The 22,044-nt window shown below is 43.5% G+C and overlaps 1 protein-coding gene across 2 annotated transcripts in view; it reads right to left on the bottom strand.

Moving 5' to 3' along the window:
• Positions 1-22,044, bottom strand: part of CCDC57 (coiled-coil domain containing 57) — a 147,189-nt gene that overhangs the window by 88,527 nt on the left and 36,618 nt on the right. For both annotated transcript variants that reach the window (XM_038372374.2, XM_043497587.1), the window contains exons 5-7: positions 20,817-20,974; positions 11,190-11,264; positions 5,630-5,830 (exon numbers count right to left, since the gene is read on the bottom strand). In XM_038372374.2, coding sequence (XP_038228302.1) covers positions 5,630-5,830; positions 11,190-11,264; positions 20,817-20,974 — 434 coding nt within the window. The remainder of the gene's footprint in view (positions 1-5,629; positions 5,831-11,189; positions 11,265-20,816; positions 20,975-22,044) is intronic.

Here is a 22,044-nt window from a genome sequence, read left to right as displayed (position 1 = left end):
CTGTGATGTCTAGTATATCAATATCCTCATTTAACACAAGGCACTCTAGTTCACTCATCTTATTATTTAGACTTTTAGCATTGATAAGCACTTTAAAAACTTGTCACTTTTTAGCTGTCTGCCATTACATGATGTAATTGAATGAGACTTTTTTCATTTGACTGTTTCTCAACAGATCCTATCTGTATTTTAACATCTTCCATCCTCTCCTCCTTATTAGGACATAGGGAATCTCCATTTATAGATCCTCCACTAAAGGATGTCCAAACCTCATGCTCCCCTGCACCTGTCAGCTTTCCACCAGCCCTTAGTTTAAAAACTGCTCTACAACCTTTTTAATTTTAACTGCCAGCAATCTGGTTCCATTTTGGTTTAGGTGGAGCCTATACTTCCTGTATAGGCTCTCCCTTTCCCAAAAGTTTCCCCAGTTCCTAATAAATCTAACCCCCTCCTCCCTAAACCATCGTCTAATCCATGCATTGAGACCCTGCAGTTCTGCTTGTCTAACTGGCCATGTGCATGGAACTGGAAACATTTCAGAAAATTCTACCATAGAGCTCCTGGACTTCAATCTCTTATCTAGCAGCCTAAGTTTGGCATCCAGGACCTCTCTCCTATCCTTCCCTATGTCATTGATACCTACATGTACCACAACCACCAGATCCTCCCCAGCACTACACATAAGTCTATGCTGATGTCTTGAAAGACTATGCCCCACACATCAGAGGCAGATTAGGGGTTTATGGGCCCTTGACCAGAGCAAGTGGGGACCCTTTCCACCCGCAGTTCCCCCTGCCCCCTCCAGCGCTCCTGTCAGGGAGCTGGGTCGGGGCGCGGGGGCTTCCCCTGTTTCCTGGCAGGAGTGCCGGGCGTGGGGGGGTGAAGCAGGGCAAGCCCCAGTACCTCGAACCCACGCCCCAACAGGAGCACCAGGCAGGCAGAGCAGGTCGGGGGTGCCCATTTTTCCGGGGGTCCCCCAATTGGCCAGGGCCCCTGGGCATGGACCCCATTGGCTAATCTGCCACTGCCCACAATGCTCCACTATGACCACTCTCAAGATCATTTTCAACTCCGCCACACAGCAGCCAGGTACACAGGAAACAGTTCCTCCCCTGTTAAAACCACGGGAACTTTTGAATTCCCATTTCCTGTTTGATCAGCGTGGAGAGCTCACCAGTCCAGCTGATCAAGGCAACTTCATGCTCCAAGTGTGCTCCAGACTGGAGTGCACAGAAGGTGGTGGATTTAGTTGGTCTGAAGAGAGAAGACAGGGATAGGGCAAGTGCAGGGACAGCTCCGATCCAGCCAAACACAGACATCTACGAAAAGATCACAAGGGGTATGGGGGAGAAGGGCTACAACAGGGGCATGCAGCAGCCATGTGAAAATGAAAAAAATTCGGCAGGCTTACCAGAAGACAAGGGAGGCAAACAGTCGTTCTGGTTCTGCACCACAGATATACCACTTCTACAATGAGTCTAAATCCCAGGCCACCTCAGGCAACAAGGAGAACATTCTGGATGAAGAAGAGGAGGAGGAGAATGGGAATCCATTCTCCCCGAGAGCCAGAAGCTATTTTTAATCATGGAGTCCAGCCATTCGCAGGACAGCATGACCCTCTCTGGGTGGAGAGCTGAAAAAAGTCATGCTGGGAGCATGCACCAACACCCAGTGCTGAGACCAGGATGAGGACCTAAGAATGGGCATGTTTGGTGCATTTCCCAAGCTCTCAATCACTGACACTGGAGAGGGGGGAAAGAAAATACCCACTGAGATGAACAGGTAAGTTCACATGTCTCAGAGCTATCATTTCAGGCGATGGAGGCTGACATTGTGGCAGGCATTGACCTTTTAATACTGAATGAGAGATGATAGTTAGGGTGGGGATAAGTGGTTAAGGGGCTTGAAAGTGACGACAAGTAGCTTATATTTGATGCAATAGAGAAGACAGAGTCAATGGAGGGATGCAAAGAAAGGGGTGACAGGGTGTGACGTTATCTGATTAAAATATGACCACATAGATCATTGTAACCACAGTTATATATTTGCAGCAAATCTTGTGCCAAGGTGATCAAGTGAGGTGTCTATGAAAAAGTTATGATTTGCTGGTCATGACTATGCTATCTGTATGCATGTATCATTTTTGTATTTGAAGTTATAAGTATTGGCTCTATACTTGGATTTCAAATGTTTGCTCCTGGGGTAATGCTCACAAGATAATGCCCAGCACATCTTGGAGGGACTATTCAAATTAAGTGGTTCATCAAGAAACACTTGGTTGACAATGGACCATGGGAGACACGTGTTGTCTGGAGTGTAGGTAATGGCTTCCTGCAATGACTGAGGGAAATTGGGCATGAACATGTGGCTTGCCCATGTGGCTCCAAACTCCATCTTGTTGCTGTAATTTTCCACAGTAAGAACAATGGGATGCTCTCCGCATGGCAAAAGCTATAGAAGGCCCTGGAAACATTCCACTTTGTCTTCAATCCTGCTTCTTACCTCTGGAGGAACCTTGCCACAAACTGAAACTCTGAACAAAGGACTGAATGACTCATCCAAGCTGTGGATGTACTCCAGAGACTCAAGCCAGCAGTTTATTCCATCACTGCTACAAGCCTGAACCAAGAACTTTGTCATTACTGTATGTAATTGATTCCTTTAACCAATTTTAACTCTCATCTTTCTTTCTTTCTTTTTATAAATAAGCCTTTAGATTTGAGATACTAAAGGATCGGCATCAGCATGATTTTTGGGTAAGATCTAAATTATATATTGACCTGGATGTGTGGCTGGTCCTTTGGGATCAGGAGAACCTATTATTTGATGAGACTGGTTACAAAGAACCACTCATCTCTGAATCCAGTGTTTTTGATGGTGGTAGAAGAACTGAAATACCTGAGGAAACTGCCTTTATGTTTTCTTGTTAGCCAGTATGGTGAAACAGGAGTTTACTTTTGTTGCTGGTTTGGTATATTTTATAAAAGAATAACCACCAGTTTTAGGTGGTGTTTGCCCTATTTCTCAGCAGTTTCATCCTAAATTTGGCATCCTCAGTTGTGACCCACTAAGGCATGGTTACACATGGCTAAAGCAACAGGCTAGGAAAATCATCTTTGCAGCATCATTCTGAATGGATATGAGCAGGGCAAGGTTTCATTTGTCAAGGCCATAGAAAAGGATGTTGCAGTAATCAAGATGCAAGATAAAAACCTGGAAGAGAGTTTTAGCTGTGATGGATAGGAAAAGCTGTATCTTAAAGATGTACAGAAAGAATGTGCAATATTTAGACATGCAGTACAGGCTTATGCATACAAACAAGAGGACAGAAATAATGTTGCATATGCAATGTTAACTTTGACATCTCATGTCTCTGGAGTACTTCACTTTGTAACTTTTATGTTCTTTTAACACAAGAAGTTCAAATAAAATTCTACTTTCTTTTATAAAGAAAAAACAGAAAAAATAAAGAAAATATTGTTCAACTATTTTCTAAGCATCACTAGAAAGCTTTGTCCTGGACAAGAGGTGCATTCTGTTACTCCTGAGGAAATTCTGCGGGACTGTGTGCCTGCAGAAAATACCACCCCCCCCCGTCCCTGCGCAGAATTCCCGTGCTTCCCTGCAGAAAATGGCATGGAAGCAAAAGGAAGCCATGCGGGGGCAGGGGGACAACCATGGGTGCAATTTTTTAGAGGGATTTCTCCCCCTAAACAGAGGTGAGACATAGAGGAGCACACAAGGTTACATGCCACTGCCCTCCCTCATTTCTGCAAGCGCAGAGTTGCCCAACTGAAGGGGACTGCATCTGGGCTCCGCTGACTCTGCAGCTGAATGCCACCTCCTGAGTCCTAGTGCCAGTCGTGTTCCCGTTCTGTGTGCTGGGAGCCCTCCTGTTTTCTGTGCAACAGTAAGTGCCCGCTGTGGGGCTGGATAAGGTGGGTCGGGGAAATGAAGGAAGGGGGAGTCGAGGGGGTGAGGGAAGAAGCAGTGGGAGAGGGGGATGAGATGGGGAAGAAAAGGGTATAGGGGAATCGCAGGGGGAAGCAGGAACCCAGCAAGCGGCATCCCCTCAGCAGCAGCTGGGGCTCCCCATTAAGTAGGCCATCGAACCCTCACCCTGACAAACCCTACCTCCCTACACCTGGATCCCCCCAACAAGCCTGCCACACCCAGACACCCACCCTCTAAGCCCCAACCAGCTAAACCTGGCCCCCCACCCCATCAACCCCCAATCCCCCAGCACTGGAATCCCCCACTGAGCCCCCCACTCCCAGACCCCCCTCCTGAGCCCCAATCACCTTTACCTGGATCCCCTGCAGCGTCCCATTGCCCCTGCTCCCAGAACCCCCCAACGAATCCTTGTGCATCCAGATCTTCCACTGAGCCGTCCACACCTAGATTGCTCCCCACAGAAACCTCTCATCCCACACCTGGATCCTCCCATATTAAGCCCCTCCACACTTGGATCCTGCTAGCCTGAGCCTGCCCACCCACACCTGGTTCACCTGGCACTGAGCACAGAACACAGAGTTTCTGGGGCAGGCCCAGCCCTTGCACTGTGTCAGAGTCAGGTGCAGCCTCACTGCTGAGTCCCTGTACCAAGGGAGGTGGGGGCTTCAGAGAGATTTCCCACCTCAATGCAGCCAGTGGCCTGTGCTCCTCACTGCCATGCTGGAGCCACATTTATTTATTGACAAATACAATTTGCTGAATTTTGCAGAATTTTAAAATATTGGGTGCATAAATTTTATTTTTGGGGGGCAGAATTCCCTCAGGAGTAATTCTATGTATGCACATAATCATAGGTGCTGGAACTAGGAGTGCTGCCGCAGCCCCTGGCTTGAAGTGGTTTCCATCATATACAGGGTTTACAGTTTGGTTCTATGGCTCTCAGCACCTCCACTATACAAATTGTTCCAGCACGCCTGCAACATAACTCAGCGATGCAAAGTATCCTGCAGAGTCATACCTTGTTGACTAAACACTTTTGTGCAATGAATGAGAAAGGGGTCCTCCAGAGACCTGCCTTATTTCATGTGGCACTTTTAATATGGTATGCAGCAAGGGAGGGCTCCCTCAGAGTCCCTGCTCATTCTCTTTTAATTTAGCTGCTCAATAAAACAGGATTTCTTTCAGTTTTTAAAAGTACCATACTAAATGTAAAAACAAAACATCCTTGCAGACACATGCACAATGCAGCCATTTTGGCATTATAAAGTTGGGAAAATATTACTAAAAATACAAACAAAACCTCCCCAAATCCTAAAACTCCTTATTGTTTTTAAAAATATTAGTTCACATGAGAGTAATACAATTTCTAAACTGTTATAATTTAGCCAATTCAAAACAGATTTTACCAGACTATAGAAGTCCAATCTAAGCACTATATCCATTCCATATTTTAACTTCAACAAACTTCACTTTCAACAATAGAGAGGTTTAAAAAAGTCTTAACTTTTTATGTTGGTAATAGCAAAAATACATTTTTTCCACTGGTTCTCAAAAACATTTTTTCCCCAAAATTCTATAAATACTCACCTTTGGTCAGATACCACACCTAGCATTTAAAGCAATCTTAATTAAATAATTGTACACTTTTTGATTCATATAATCAAATCACACTCACTTTTCAATAACAGTGTCTTTCTCTCTCAAGCAATCTGCATCCCTGCATTCCCTTCTATGCAGCTCCATTTCCAGAGTTTCATGACATATTTGTAGTTCTCTTATCTGATTTTCCCACTTCTGTATTTGCTCAGCATGGACTTCTTTCACTGAAACCAGTACTGCATCCTTTTCCTTGGCAAAGCGATCTAGCACCTCATGTCTAGAAACACAAATATGCAAAATAAGGCCATTGTTTGTTTGGGTTTTTCCCTCAAGTCCAAGATTTAAAATGAAGACACACATACCCCTAACTGATACAAAGAACAGGGTAAACTTGTGTGTATCAGTGGGACTGACAAATATTTGTATCACTTCTGTTTGTGACTATCTGGAGAACTAAAAAGTCAAAGCTCTTGGAACAAGTATTAAAACCATTAGCATCAAACTCATCTATCCATGGGACAGATTACATATTTTCTTCAACAAAGAATGATACTATTCAAAGGAGCCAAGCAATCTGGAGTAAAATGACAAAAATATGTTATATAATTTTAATGACTTTAGCAGCCATTCGGCAAAGCACTTAAGCATGTGCTTACCCTTAAGGATGTAAAATAGCCCATTTGACAACAGTGGGATTACTCATGCTTAAAATTAAGCACATATTTCAATGCTTTATTGAATCACTTTATTGCACACTTTATTGCACACTAAACCATACCCTAAACCCCGACTGCACACCCCCAGTTGGGCCCCCCTTTTCCACCAGTCTCCCCCTCCTCCAAACCAGGCCCCTCCTCCAACTCTGGCTAGCTTCTGGATCCCATCCAGTGGTGGCATGTACCTTAACTTTGTACTTCCTGGTTTTTCTGACATTTAGAAAATCTCCTCCGGTGACCAGGGAAGGGCCATTGACACCTGAGTCTGGTGGCTAACTGACGCCATGGGTGACCAATGCCTCGAATAGCCAAACCGGTGCCAGGAGTAGGGGGAGCGGTGCCATATTGGGGAGCATCCCTGAGGTCTCAGTGATGGTAATCATCGGCACAAAGATGACCAGTGCCAACTGTACAGTGACTGGCACTTCTCTCTGGGTGACACTTGGCGTGAGGGCAGAGACTGGGAGCATGGTGCTGGCGACTTGCGGCAGCAAACTGGTGACCTGGGCTAATGTGGAGACCAGGGGTGTGGCGACCATGGGCAGCGGGTATTATAGGCCAGTTGATTCTGGGAAACTTTAATGGGAGATTGCATCAGCCACTTTGTTAGAAGCTCCTGAAATGTGTTGTATGTCGAAATAAAAATCTTGGAGAGCTAAACTCCACCGAATAAGTTTTTTGTTATTTCCTTTGGCGGTATGAAGCCACAGTAGCGCAGCATGATCGGTTTGCAGGTGAAAACACCGTCCCCAAACATATGGGCATAGCTTTTCCAGAGCGTAGACAATGGCATAACATTCCTTTTCACTGATTGACCAGTGGCTTTCCCTCTCAGACAGCTTCTTGCTGAGAATCAAGACAGGATGGAACTCTTGATTCGGTCCTTCCTGCATTAAGAATGCTCCCATATCATGCTCGGACGCATCTGTGGTTACTAGGAACGGTTTGTCAAAGTCTGGGGCCCTTAGCACAGAATCAGACATTAGTGTCGCTTTAAGCTGGTTAAAGGCCTTCTGACACTCTTCAGTTCACTGAACTGAATTTGGCTGTTTCTTTTTGGTTAGGTCTGTCAGTAGGGCGGCGATTTGGCTGTATTGTGGTACAAATTGCCTGTAATATCCGGCCAAGCCTAAGAAGGATTGAACCTGTTTCTTTGACTTTGGGACAGGCCGCTTTTGGATAGCATCCACTTTGGCCTGTAGGGGGTTGATAGTTCCTTGACCCACCTGGTGTCCAAGGTAAGTCACTCTGTTTAGGCCTATTTGACACTTCTTAGCCTTAACAGTTAGTCCTGCCTCCCTTATGCACTCGAAGATTTTTTTGTAGATGTTCCAGGTGTTCTGCCCAGGAATTCGAAAATATAGCCACATTGTCAAGGTAGGCGACTGCACAGTCTCCCAATCCCGCTAGGAGACCATCTACAAGTTTTTGGAAGGTGGTGGGTGCATTCCGCAGTCCGAAAGGGAGCACATTAAATTCATACAGCCTGACATGTGTGATGAAGGCTGATCTTTCCGTGGCGGATTCATCTAGAGGTACCTGCCAGTATCCCTTGGTCAAGTCCAAGGTAGAGATGAACTGGGCCTGTCCCAGTTTCTCCAATAGTTCATCTGTGCGTGGCAATGGATAGTTATCTGGGCGAGTTACAGCATTTAGTTTATGGTAGTCCACGCAAAAACGTATCTCCCCATCTGGTTTGGGAACTAGAACCACTGGAGATGCCCATGCACTGCCAGAGGGGCGCATTATACCCATCTGTAGCATATCCTGGATCTCCCGTTCTATAGCAATTTTAGCTTGAGGAGACACCCAGTAAGGTTGGGCTTTAATTGGGTGAGCATTACCTGTGTCAATGGAGTGGTATGACCATTCAGTCAGTCCTGGGGTGGCTGAGAATGTCGGCACGTAACTAGTGCACGGCTCCTTGATCTGCTGTCGCTCCATATGCCCAAGAGTCATGGAGAGGTTCACCTCTTCCACACCACCATCATTTTACCTTCGTAGTAGACACCTTCAGGCCACTCAGCATCATCTCCTCCCTGGGCTGTAAACCAACAAACCTTTAATTCTCTGAAATAAAAGGGCTTTAGAGAATTAATATGGTACACCTTAGGCTTTCGGTTTGAGGTGGGGAATGCTATGAGATAATTAACAGCTCCTAGGTGCTCTTGGACCGTGAATGGCCCTTCCCACAACGCTTCCATTTTATGGGCCTGGAGCGCCTTTAAAAACATGACCTGGTCCCCTACTTTGAAGGACCGCTCTCTGGCATGTTTCTCATACCAGGCTTTTTGCTGTTTTTGAGTATCTTTTAGGTTTTCTTTAGCAAGGGCTAAAGAGGTCTGGGTCGATTAAATTGGGGTCCACTAAGGAAGCATGGATAGCCGACACTTTTGTTCCGGTGACCCTCCACGCTGTGACTTTCTTCCCGCCCAGACTCACAGTTTCCCTCTGCTCTGAGGGTATCTGGGAGGCATCTGGGCCTGAAAGCCTCTGCTGTGATTCTGGTGCAAGGATCTGTAGTATGTTGGTGTTCTTGGGGCAGTTAGCCTTTACATGCTCCGGCTCGTTACATTTAAAACATCGCCCAGCTGACTGGTTACTGGGACAAGGTGGGTTGCTGGAGAACGGTGTGGTGGGATGATAAGGTGTCTGGAATGTTCCTTGGGGTGTAACTGGGGCCTTGGGAAAGAGATCACTTGGAGACATCTTCCCCAAAAACATCCCCCCCAAGCCCTACATCCCCTTTCCTGGGGAAGGCTTGATAATAATCCTCACCAATTGGTACAGGTGAACACAGACCCAAATCCTTGGATCTTAAGAACAATGAAAAATCAATCAGGTTCTTAAAGAAGAATTTTAATTAAAGAAAAGGTAAAAGAATCACCTCTGTAAAATCAGGATGGTAAATATTTTACAGGGTAATCAGATTCAAAACATAGAAAATCCCTCTAGGCAAAACCTTAAGTTACAAAAAGACACACAAAAAAAGGAATACACATTCCCTCCAGCACAGTTTATTTTACAAGCCATTAAACAAAAGAAAATCTAACGCATTTTCTAGTTAGATTACTTATTAACTTTACAGGAGTTGTAAGGCTTGCATTCCTGATCTGTTCCCGGCAAAAGCATCACACAGACAGCCCAAACCCTTTGTTCCCCCCCTCCAGATTTGAAAGAATCTTGTCCCCTCATTGGCCATTTTGGGTCAGGTGCCAGCGGGGTTACCGTAGCTTCTTAACCCTTTACAGGTGAAAGGATTTTGCCTCTGGCCAGGAGGGATTTTATAGCACTGTATACAGAAAGGTGGTTACCCTTTCCTTTATATTTATGACAGGGCCCCCAGGGCTTTTCCTTTTACGGGGGTCGGGGCTCTAGTGTGCGCGGGGGGATGGAGGGAGGGTTGGGCAGAAGGGGCAGGGCCAGCGGGCTAGCCTCCCCAAAGCGTCCGCCACCTGCCGCCTATGGTGGCGACAAACTGCTCTGCCTCAGCTCCAGAAACCAATGTCACCCACTCGCTTTCCGGGAGGCTTTCACGGCTGGCTTGTTCTCATAGGGAGCCTTTGTCGGGTTCCTCGCCGCACGCAGAGCCAGCTGCAGGGGGAGAGTCCTTTGCTCTCTGGGTGCTGGGAGCTGAGAAGGTGTTGACTCCGCCATCAGTCTGAGTCCCCTACCACTCCCCGGAGTCGGTGGCGGATCCCTTAGGAGGGTAGGTCCTCTCAAGGACATGCCCCCTTGCAGCTTTGGTATGGGCGGGTGGCCTGAACAGGGTCCTTTGCCCAATGCCCCTTGGTCCAACTTGCTCAGTGCTGGGTCCCACTTCTTGGTCTTCTTCTTAGACACCAGTGAAAGGGACCAATGCCAGGTACAGCCCAGTGCCGGGGGTGCGCTATGCACCCAGGCCAAAGTGCTGGGCATTGAGTTCGGTTGGGCCAGCTCTAAGGCTGGGCGAAGAGCAGCCTCCATGTGGAGGGGCCTCAAGCAAATGTCACATTCTTTTTGTGACCTGGGACAAAAGTTCTTACAGATGTGACACTGTTCTTTCACGTGGGATTCCTCCAGGCACTTCAGACAGCTGCCATGCGGGTCACTAACCCACAGGCCTATTACAGTCAGCACAGGGCTTAAAACCCAGGGACTGGGGCATGCCCCACCTGGGGCAAAGTCCCTGCCAGGACCCTAATTGACTAACTACAGTACTTAACAGCTACTTACTAACTAATCTACAATAAAACAAAACTATTTACAGCTGGAACACAAAGTTTGAAGAGTAAAGAAACCGCTGATCACTTGCAAAGCAAGGGAGAGAGGTGCTCTGACCAACCACCACGGGCAGTAAGAAGGAACCGAGAGGGCGTAGGAACGGCCATGCCTGATATACTGACGCATGAGTGCAGCACTTAAGGGGGCATCAGAGCCAACCCTACGGATACTGCTAAGGCAAAAGTCTATGACAACTGTGCATGTGGGCATGCACACACCTAGAATGGAATCAACGTGAGCAAGCACTCAAAGAAGAACTTCTCTTGCAAGCTGAATAATCAAGTTTTCATCATCATTTCATTTACCAGTCTTCACTACCTGAACACCAAAAGAAGAATATACTTAAAGAGAGGCAGAGAAGATCTGGCTAAAATGTAGGAGAAAAGATGTAGCAAAAACATTCTGCTGAGTCAAGTGTGCCACAGACATTACACAGTAGTACTTATTGATGATAGGAAACCTCAGAACTGAATAAAAATCATATGAGTAACTGAAGTAGTTACAAATGAATACTGAAACCCTCAAGAATTGATCTACATGGAATCTATTTGTTAAGATAGAACACTGATACAGGCTGATGTCACACAATGAAATAATGCTTCCTTAAACAAACATGTAATGCTAAGAAATGCAATGTTATATAACAGAAATACTTACTTTCTCTGAAATGTTTCCTCTTCTTTTTGCCAGGTCAGGTATACTAAATGAAGTTTACATTCTAAATCCTGTATCCTAAATTAGCAAACATTGGGAAAGAAAGAAATAAGATGTATCAATTTTGTAACTGAAATAGTTATGCTTAGTTACAGCAAGGAAGGAAGATGGTGGGGATTAAGCAACTCAGAATAAGAAAATGAAATCAGAAAAAGGTCAAATATTAAATGGCCAGGAAAGGAGGGATGAAGTCAGAAAGTGGACAATGGACAGAACTTAGAACAAGGTTGAAAGGTGGTTAGATATTTGGGCATGTGAGAATGGGCAGGTGGTACGAGAGTTTATTGCTTTCAGAGACAAGTAAAAATGAGAGAGTAACAAGAAGAAGGGGCTCAGAATTATAGTGATATATAAGACCTTGAATTAGACAAAAAGTGAGACAAAACAAAAGCAATGTTTGAGTTTGTTTTCTATGAATAAAGTGAGACAACGAGTAGCTAAGATGGGAACTAAAGCAAGAAAGAAGCTGGGGCAGCTGGCTTAATCAATTCCATTTGAAGTCAAAGCAATGATTTTCTAAAAAGAAAATAAAAAGGTACATTTAGGAGATCCTGTCCATAAAAAATGACAGTGAATTTAAAAGGACATACAGTCTCTCTCTATTTATATATTTATACCATGTTCTTCACTGAGGTGTTTGAGAGCCAGACCCTGTGAAGGGAGCCCATTACAACAGGAGCTAATGAGATACAACAGCTTGAAAAAAAATCAGATGCACTTCTCTTTTTGTAAAATGATTTTTAAATTAATGTCATTGTTTAAAAATGGCTTGGCCAAGAAACTCTAAATTTAGTTTATCCTACAGTTAACGAGAACTGGTGCCTCTAAGTATTTTGGATAAGGTTAGGTGATTAACTTTTCAGTTACACAATTGGGCCCCATTCCTGCAGACTCTGCTGTACATGTGAAACTTTACTTGCATTGGTAGTCCCATTAAAGTCAAGTGAGTAGAATTACACATGTATAACTGTTTGCAGGATCTGGCCCTTGGCTATTCTTTTAATTGAGGCTGTCTTAAGCAGTTTGCCGAGTTTACAGGAAAGACCCCAGCCCTTTTTGTTAAAAAAAATATTAAAAATGTAAACTGATTGCTTTCTCCTAAAAAGCAGATTTATTCATGGTACTTCCCACAAGTGCCTCCTCACTTAACTGTATTCATTATCCCCAACCAGCTGCCAACCACCAGAGCTCCTGTCTTGTGCTTCTACTACTGGCCATTGGTACACATGCACCCTTCACTTTCTCCTTTACAGAGGAACAAGCAGCCACAGCATCTTCAGGTCTCACCCCATGCCCCAGAGGCCCTTGCTCTTTGATTTAGTGGCTCCCTCAGCAATTCCAGCAGGAGAAATTGACAGTGTCCTCTCCAGTCCTTGTTAGCTATAGAGCTTCCCCATTCCTTCCTAGGGAGTTCGGGTGTCTACTCTTGAACTTCTCCTTCAGAAATAAAGGCACAACAACCTATCCCTTTTTCAATATGAGTGGGAACAGGCGATGGCAGAATCTTCAGATATACATGTGAAGTGGTACACATGGTGGGATAAGTCTCAAGACTGAAATGCTGGTATAGAAGGGATCTTCAGGAAGGGCAAGCAGGATAAAAAGGGAAGAATGTTGTATTAGATAGCAAAAACACACTTGTTCAGAGGTCCAGAAGGCAGTGAGTGACAGACCAACTGAAAGTCTCTGGTAAAGATAAAGGGGGGAAAAACAGGGGCAACATTATAGTAGGTGTCTACTACAGACCACCAAGTCAGGAAGAGGTGGTGGATGAGACATTTCTAGAACAAATAAGAGAAATATCTAAAACAAAAGACCTGATAATAATGGGGGACTTCAACTACCCAGATATATGTTGGAAAAGTTATACAGCAAAACACAATATTTCTGATAAGATCTTGGAATGTATTGTGAATAATATTTTGTTTCAGAAAGTGGAGTAAGTAACCAGGAGGACAGCCATTTTAGACTTGATTCTTACTAACAGGGAGGAATTGGTAGGAAATCGGAAGGCAAGGCAATTTGTGTGAAAGTGAATATGAAATGATAGCTTTCATGATTCTAAAGAAAGGAAGGAGTGAGAGCAGCAGAATAAGGACAATGGATTTCAAAAATGGAGACTTTTACACACTCAGAGAACAAGTAGGTAAAGTCCAATGGGAAGAAATTCAAAAGGAAAAAGGAATTCAGGAGAGCTGGCTGTTTCTCAAGAAGACAATATTAAAAGGCACAACTGCAAACTATCCCAATGTGAAGAAAAGATAGGAAGAATAGTAAGAGGCCAATATGGCTCCATCAGGAGCTCTTTAATAATCTAAAAATAAAAAAAGAATCCTACACAAAGTGGAAACATGGACAAATTAGTAAGGAGGAGTACAAAAGAATAATACAAGCATGTATAAGCATAAAAAGGGAAATAAATAGAACCCAGGGAATTACAGACCAGTCAGCTTAACTTCTGTACTCGGAAAGATAATGGAGCAAATAATTAAGCAATCAATCTGCAAACATCTAGAAGATAATAAGGTGATAAATAAGAGTCAGCATGGATTTGTCAAAAACAAATTGTGTCAAACCAACCTGATAGCTTTCTTTGACAGGGTAACAAGCCTTGTGGATAGGGGGGAAGCGGTAGACGTGGTATATCTTGACATTAGTAAAGCTTTTGATACTGCCTTGCATGACTGTCTCATAAACAAACCAGGGAAATGCAACCTAGATGGAGCTACTATAAGGTGCATGCAAAACTGGTTGGAAAACTGTTCCCAGAAAGTAGTTATCAGTGGTTCACAATCATGCTGGAAGGACAAAATGAGTGGGGTCCCGCAGGGATCAATTCTGGGTCCAGTTCTGTTCAATATCTTCATCAGTGTTTTAGATAATGGCAAAGAGAGTACACTTATAAAGTTTGGGGACGATACCAAACTGGGAGGCGTTGCAAGTGCTTTAGAGGATAGGATTAAAATCCAAAATGATCTGGACAAACTGGAAAAATGGTCTGAAGTAAATAGGATGAAATTAAATAAGGACAAATGCAAAGTATTCCATTTAGGAAGGAATAATCAGTTGCACACATACAAAATGGGAAATGACTGCCTAGGAAGGAGTACTGTGGAAAGGTATCTGGTGGTCATAGTGGACCACAAGCTAAATATGAGTCAACAGTGTAACGCTGTTGCAAAAAAAGCGAACATCGTTCTGGGATGTATTAGCTGGAGTGTTATAAGCAAGACACGAGAAGTAATTCTTCCGCTCTACTCTACTCTGATTAGGCCTCAACTGGAGTATTGTGTCCAGTTCTGGGAGCCACATTTCAGGAAGGATGTGGACAAACTGAAGAGAGTCCAGAGAAGAGCAACAAAAATGATTAAAGGTCTAGAAAACATAACCTATGAGGGAAGATTGAAAAAACTGGGTTTGTTTAGTCTGGAAAAGAGAAGACTGAGAGGGGACATGATAACAGTTTTCAAGTATGTTACAAGGAGGAGGGAGAAAAATTGTTTTTCTTAACCTCTGAGGATAGGACAAGAAGCAATGGGCTTAAATTGCAGCAAGAGAGGTTTAGGTTGGAGATTAGGAAATACTTCCTGTCAGGGCGGTTAAGCACTGGAATAAATTGCCTAGGAAGGTTGTGGAATCTCCATCATTGGAGATTTTTAAGAGGAGGTTAGACAAACACCTGTCAGGAATGGTCTAGATAATTAGTCCTGCCACGAGTGCAGGGGACTGGACTAGGTGACCTTTCGAGGTCCTTTCCAGTTCTATGATTCTATGTAGGGACAACAGCAGGAAAGTTAAGGCACAAAATTAGTTACACCTAGCAAGGATATAAAAGGCAATAAGAAGAGCTTCTTGAAATATATTAGGAGCAAGAGAAAGATGAAGGAAAGTGTAGGTCCTCTACTTAGCAGGGAAGGAAAGTTAATAACCAATGACATTAGGAAGGCTGAAGTTTTTAATGCCGGTTTTGCTTTGGTCTTCAATAAAAAGGTTAATGGTGACCAGATACTCAACACAATTAATATTAACAACAATGGAAATGGAGCACAAACCAAAGTCAAGAAAGAACAGGTTAAAATATTTATATAAGTCAGATATATTCAGGTTAGCAGGGCCTCATGAAATGTATCCCACAGTACTTAAAGAACTAGCTGACGCAATCTCGGAAACATTAGCAATGATCTTCAAGAATTCATGGATAAGGCTACGTTTTAGTCACAGGTATTTTTAGTAAAAGTCATGGACAAGTCACGGACAGTAAACAAAAATTCACAGCCCATGACCTGTCCATGACTTGTACTATATACCCCTAACTAAAACTTGGGTCAGGGGGCCATGGGTTCAAGCGGGAGCGCATCACGGGGCACTGTGGGTGCAGGAGGGGTGGCATAGGACCCCCACTGGTGCTGGGGGGCAGGCGGTGGCACATGACACAGAACCCCCGCTGGTTCCGGGGGTGGGGAGGGTTGGCAGGGCTGGCAGGCTCCCAATCCAGCTCCGACTGGCATGTTCCTGCAGATCCAAGGGGGAGGGAAGGCCAGGGAGCTCCCTGTGCTGCCCCTGCCATAAGCTCCGGCTTCGCAGCTCCCATTGGCCAGGAACCACAGCCAATGGGAGCTGCAGGGGTGGCGCCTGTGGGCGTCTCCATCTAGGCCCCTCCATCTAGGAACTTCAGGGTCATGCCGGCCACTTCTGGGGAGCCCCCCCAAGTAAATGCCACCCCGCACCCCAACCCTGAGCCCCCTCCCACACCTAAACTGCCCCAGCACTGGCCATTGTGGCTGGCTCCAGGGCTTGAGCAGCCCCGAAGTCAGCCGCACTGGCCTCTGCAGAAGTCACGGAGATCACAGAAATTCATGGAATCCATGACTTCTGTGACCTCCGTGACAGACACTCAGCCTTACTCATGGAGAATGAGTGAGGTCTAAGAGGACTTGAAAAGGGCAAACATAGTACCTATCTTTAAAAAGAGGAACAAAGAGCATCTGGGGAATTGTAGACTAGTCAGCCTAACTTTGATACATGGAAAGATACTGGAACAAATTATTAAACAATTAACTTGTAAGCACCTAGAGGATAATACGTTTACAAGGAACAGCCAACATGGATTGTCAAGCAAGAACAAATCACGCCAACCCACCTAATTTCCTTCTTTGACAGGTTTACTGGGCTAGCAGACGGGGGATAGCAGTAGATATGATATATCTTGATTTTAGTAAAGGTTTTGACACAGTCCCACGTGACGTTCTCATAAGTAAACTAAGAAAATGTGGTCTAGATGATATTATTATAAGGTGCGTGAACAACTGGTTGAAAGACCATACTCAATGGTTCGCTGTCAAACTGGGACAGTGTATCTATTGAGGTCCCGAAAGGGATCAGTCCTGGGTCTGGTACTATTCAATATTTTCATTAATGACTCAGATAATGGAATGGAGAGTATGATTATAAAGTTTGCAGATATCACTTAGCTGGGAAGGGGTGCACGTTGGACGACAGGATTAAAATTCAAAACAACCTTGACAAACTGGAGAATTAGTCTGAATTCAACAAGATGAAATTCAATAAAGATAAGTCCCAAATATTTCACTCAGGCAGGAAAAATCAAATGAATAACTACAAAATGAGGAATAATGGGCTAGGTGGTAGTACTGCTGAAAATGATCAGGGGTTACAGTGGATCACAAATTGAATATGAATCAACAGCAGCTGAGAAAAAAGCTAATATCATTCTAGACTGTACTAATGAGTGTCATATATAAGACATGCCAGGTAATTGTCCTGCTCTACTCGGCACTGACAAGGCTTCAGCTGGAGAACTGTGTCCAGTTCTGGGTACCACACTTTAAGAAAGATGGACAAATTGGCAAGTCCATAAGAGAGCAATACAAATTATAAGAGGTTTAGAAAAATCTGACCTATGAGGAAAAGTAATAAAACCGGGTATGTTTATTCTAGAGAAAAGAAGACTGAGGGGAACCTGACAGCAGTCTTCAAATATTTTAAGGGCTGTTATAAAAAGGACTTGTGGCACCTTAGAGACTAACAAATTTATTAGAGCATAAGCTTTCGTGAGCTACAACTCACTTCATCAGATGCATTTGGTGGAAAAAACAGAGGGGAGATTTATATACACACACGGAGAACATGAAACAATGGGTTTATCATACACACTGTAAGGAAAGTGATCACTTAAGATAAGCCATCACCAGCAGCGGGGGGGGGAAAGGAGGAAAACTTTTCATGGTGACAAGCAAGGTAGGCTATTTCCAGCAGTTAACAAGAATATCTGAGGAACAGTGGGGGGTGGGGTGGGGGGGAGAAATAACATGGGGAAATAGTTTTACTTTGTGTAATGACTCATCCATTCCCAGTCTCTATTCAAGCCTAAGTTAATTGTATCCAGTTTGCAAATTAATTCCAATTCAGCAGTCTCTCGTTGGAGTCTGTTTTTGAAGCTTTTTTGTTGAAGGATAGCCACTCTTAGGTCTGTAATCGAGTGACCAGAGAGATTGAAGTGTTCTCCAACTGGTTTTTGAATGTTATAATTCTTGACAGTCTGACTGGACAGGCTCTACGTAAAAGAATTAATGGACACAAATCAGACGTCAACAATTATAACATTCAAAAACCAGTTGGAGAACACTTCAGTCTCTCTGGTCACTCGATTACAGACCTAAGAGTGGCTATCCTTCAACAAAAAAGCTTCAAAAACAGACTCCAACGAGAGACTGCTGAATTGGAATTAATTTGCAAACTGGATACAATTAACTTAGGCTTGAATAGAGACTGGGAATGGAGGAGTCATTACACAAAGTAAAACTATTTCCCCATGTTATTTCTCCCCTCCACCACCCCCCACCCCACCCCCCACTGTTCCTCAGATATTCTTGTTATCTGCTGGAAATAGCCTACCTTGCTTGTCACCATGAAAGGTTTTCCTCCTTCCCCCCCGTCCCCCCGCTGCTGGTGATGGCTTATCTTAAGTGATCACTCTCCTTACAGTTTTCAGAGTAGAGCCGTGTTAGTCTGTATTCGCAAAAAGAAAAGGAGTACTTGTGGCACCTTAGAGACTAACAAATTTATTAATAATAAATAATAAATTTGTTAGTCTCTAAGGTGCCACAAGTACTCCTTTTCTCCTTACAGTGTGTATGATAAACTCATTGTTTCATGTTCTCCGTGTGTGTATATAAATCTCCCCTCTGTTTTTTCCACCAAATGCATCCGATGAAGTGAGCTGTAGCTCACGAAAGCTTATGCTCTAATAAATTTGTTAGTCTCTAAGGTGCCACAAGTACTCCTTTTCTTTTTGCGAATACAGACTAACACGGCTGCTACTCTGAAACCTGTCATAAAAAGGACTGTGAGCAATTATTCTCCATGTCCACAGACTGTAAAACAAGAACTAATGGACTTAATCTGCAGCCAGGGAGATTTAAATTAGATTTTAAAGAAATCTTTCTAACTATAAGGATAGTTAAGCTGTAGAATAAGCTTCCATGGGAGGTGTGGAATCGCCCTCACTGGTAGTTTTTAAGAACAACATCTGGAAAAACATCTGTTTGGGATGGTCTAGATTTACTTGGTCTTGCCACAGCACAGGGGGCTGCATTTGACGACCACTCAAGGTCCCTTCCAGCCCTACATTTCTATGGTTCTTACAAGTGGCAGCATTTTTTCTTCCCATCACAACAGTGGCACATCCTTAATGTCAGTGTGATTAAGAAAATTCAAAGAAAGGACCAAAAACTATAGAATCCTTAGTTTTCGTGAGCACCAGACAACTTGTTTCACTATGAGTCTTGCAAGACTACAACTGTGATGGACATGGTATAAGATCCTTGACAGGCAATTTTATTTGGGATTTAGAATACACTCTCTCATCCGAGATCCTGGTTCTTTCTCTCTACTGATCATAGAGCCACTCCCACTGACCTTCCCTGGCTCTCTATAGCTTGGGTGGAGTTAACAAGCCACACCTTCCAAAAAGAGTCATCAGGAATCACTCAGCATTTCCATTCAGAGATCCACACCTCTTAGGATAGGTCAATGGCAGGCACTGCCACCCTCTTATAGAGAAGTACACTGAAAGGCCAGGGAAGGGAAGTGTTGCATCTAATCAGCCAACTGTGTCCCTGCAGGGAGATAGAGAATAGAAGAACTCATGTCCGATCTCTTGCTTTCTCCCTCACTCATTTCCCAGCAGGTGAGCCAGAGAATAGCCATCTCCCCTCCTCATTTCCTCATCTACTAATGTAGTCCTTTCAGTACCGGATCTCCTATATGTTTCCTCCCCATTCGCTCTCCTGCAGATGTAAACCTGTCTGTGTCAAAGTACATATATCACTTTGCCCCTTAAATTCATGCACAACCTACAGAGTTTCCAAGCTCTGACAAACAGCTGGTTTAAGAAGTTTATGAAAATAAAAATGTCAGTAAAAATGTAATAATCTACACCAAGTTTCCACATAGCAGTGTGTGAAAAATGAGAGACCAATCTGTAATATTTTTATGATGGTTATAGGAAACTCCATTTGTTTGATTATGAATGGATGATAGATATATGAAAGTCTAAGGGTTAACTCAGTTCTATGGGGCTCTGTAGGACTACAGGAAGGCAGACAATAAATATAGCTAACCCTAATCCCAATACTTAATATAACACAAGTGTCAATTCCTTTGAAAATTCACCCCCACCATGCTCTGATCAGCAAGCAGGTTGGTGGCTCCAAAGGGGAGGGGGAAAGCCCAGGCAGGAACGTTCAACAAAGAACTTGAAAGCAGTTTAAAAACCTAGGTCCGGAGAGAGGAAGAAGGATGGAGGGTCTAAATTAACACAGTCCCCAGATGTTGGGGCACAAGGAATAAGTGCAGTCCGACCTGAACTGGCAAGGGAGGGCCAAGTTTAGGGAAGACAATATGCATATAAGCTTTTGTTATTTTTAATCCTGTTCTCTCTGGTCATGAAGTTCCTATGAATAAGTAAACCATACTCTGTTTTGTTTTGAGTAAGCTGTTTTCTATCGGTGGGTTTACCAGCTGGTCAGAAGTCCTTGTGGGGGAAGCATATAACAAGGATCTGAATCCAGAAGGGCCTGGTGGAGGTAAGTACAGCTGGTGAAACAGGATGTACTGTAACCTGGCAACAAAGTGGGGTGAACCATAGGGTTCCACTCTGAAAGAAGTGCATGTATAGACCTGTCAGTTGGAAAGGGTGACCTCGGGAGAGACTGAGATAATGCTCAAACATACATTGCATGCCTGAACCATAACACAGTGTTTATAAATACTTTATAAAAACAAAGAAAATTAAATTTTTTTTACACCAAGTAAAGAATGCAGCAGAACTGGTCTAAAACCCACACTACCCAGAGACACTCTAGTGAGCACTAAGATCAGTGGACATTTCCTTCTGTTGTGAATATGCTAGTATGTACTATTAGAGTAGGTGATTGTTTATACAAGAGGTATGAAGCTGCTGAGATTATAAAAGAGTGTGGAAGAAAAAGAAGGGAAGGGTGAATCCAAAAGTAGTTGCTCTTAATTATAACTAGAGTTGTACAGTACTGAGCATCTTTCACAGCTGCAAGATCTTTAAGTTCCCAATCCTTGCATTTGGCCTCTTTCTCCAACTTCAAATTAGTAGTTTCTGCTATTTGCAATGATTCTGCAGCTTTCATCCCAGCCTCTTTCAGAGTCTCCAGTTCTCTGGTCAACAACTTCACCTTTCAAAGGAGGAAACAAAATTAGAAAGTAATTACTCAAATTACTCAAAATTAGAAAGTAATAGGAATGGCATAACAAAACTATTTCACCATGCTCCTGGCGACAGCAGGGAGGTTGTAATCCCCACCACATATAATCAGCCTATCAAGAGAAACTCATAATATCTCAAGAACAACAAAATAATATCAGGGTGCTAAAACTTTACCTCCCGCCTCTTCTCCTACCCTTTTTGAAATCAGAAGAGATTACAATTCCTGCCTCAGGACTGCATCATGAAAATGTACTCCTACTCCAGAAAGAGTTCTTTTTCTTCCCAGCCAGGCACAATACTTCCCTCTTTGATTTTGATTTCTTTTAGTTAGGAATTTTTTAAAAAGTCAAAACACTTGCTTGGTCTGATTTTACTACTTATAAAATAGTTCAATGCAATAAAATACTAGAATAAATCTGTATGGTGAGATATTCAGAAGTGTTTGGTACGTTGATTGGGATTAGCCCCAGGCTAACACTGAGCTCCTTTGAAAACGCGCACTATGAGTGCAACCTCCACTCTCATTTCTTTCCATTCACCCTCTCCCTTTTATACACCTCCCAAAAACTCATTTTGTATCCTTTCCCCTCATTTATCTTCCTTGCTAACCCTACGCCTCTTTTGTGTACTAAATGACCTACCATTTTTCCTTCGGATCACCACTTAAAATTCCCTTCTTCGAAAAGCTTTTCAACAATGATCCTAGTTAGCTCAGCAATGTGCCTCATTAATGAAAAAAATCTCCCTTGACTGCCTAAAGTTTGCATCATTATCAAATATATTATTTGTATCTGAATTGTGTTGTCTATATTTTACTTAGAAAAGATCTTTGAGCTGTAGACAGAGTGTCTTCCTCTATTTACACAGCACTTAGCACACTGGTGGCATTCAAAAAATAAACTTAACATGAACAGATGTTGAAATCCACATATTTAGGTCAGCATTACACACTGTCAAGGCTGATTCCCCACTCTGGCACTTCGAGTGAAGAAGTTGGGGGCCTGCAAGATTTTAAAAATTAATACTGGCCACTCTAGA

This window comes from Dermochelys coriacea, chromosome 14 (genome assembly GCF_009764565.3).
Source record: "Dermochelys coriacea isolate rDerCor1 chromosome 14, rDerCor1.pri.v4, whole genome shotgun sequence".
NCBI classification, from domain to species: Eukaryota; Metazoa; Chordata; order Testudines; family Dermochelyidae; genus Dermochelys; species Dermochelys coriacea.
The sequence above is the reverse complement of the archived record's forward strand: the minus strand, read 5'-3'. Positions and strand labels throughout refer to the sequence as shown.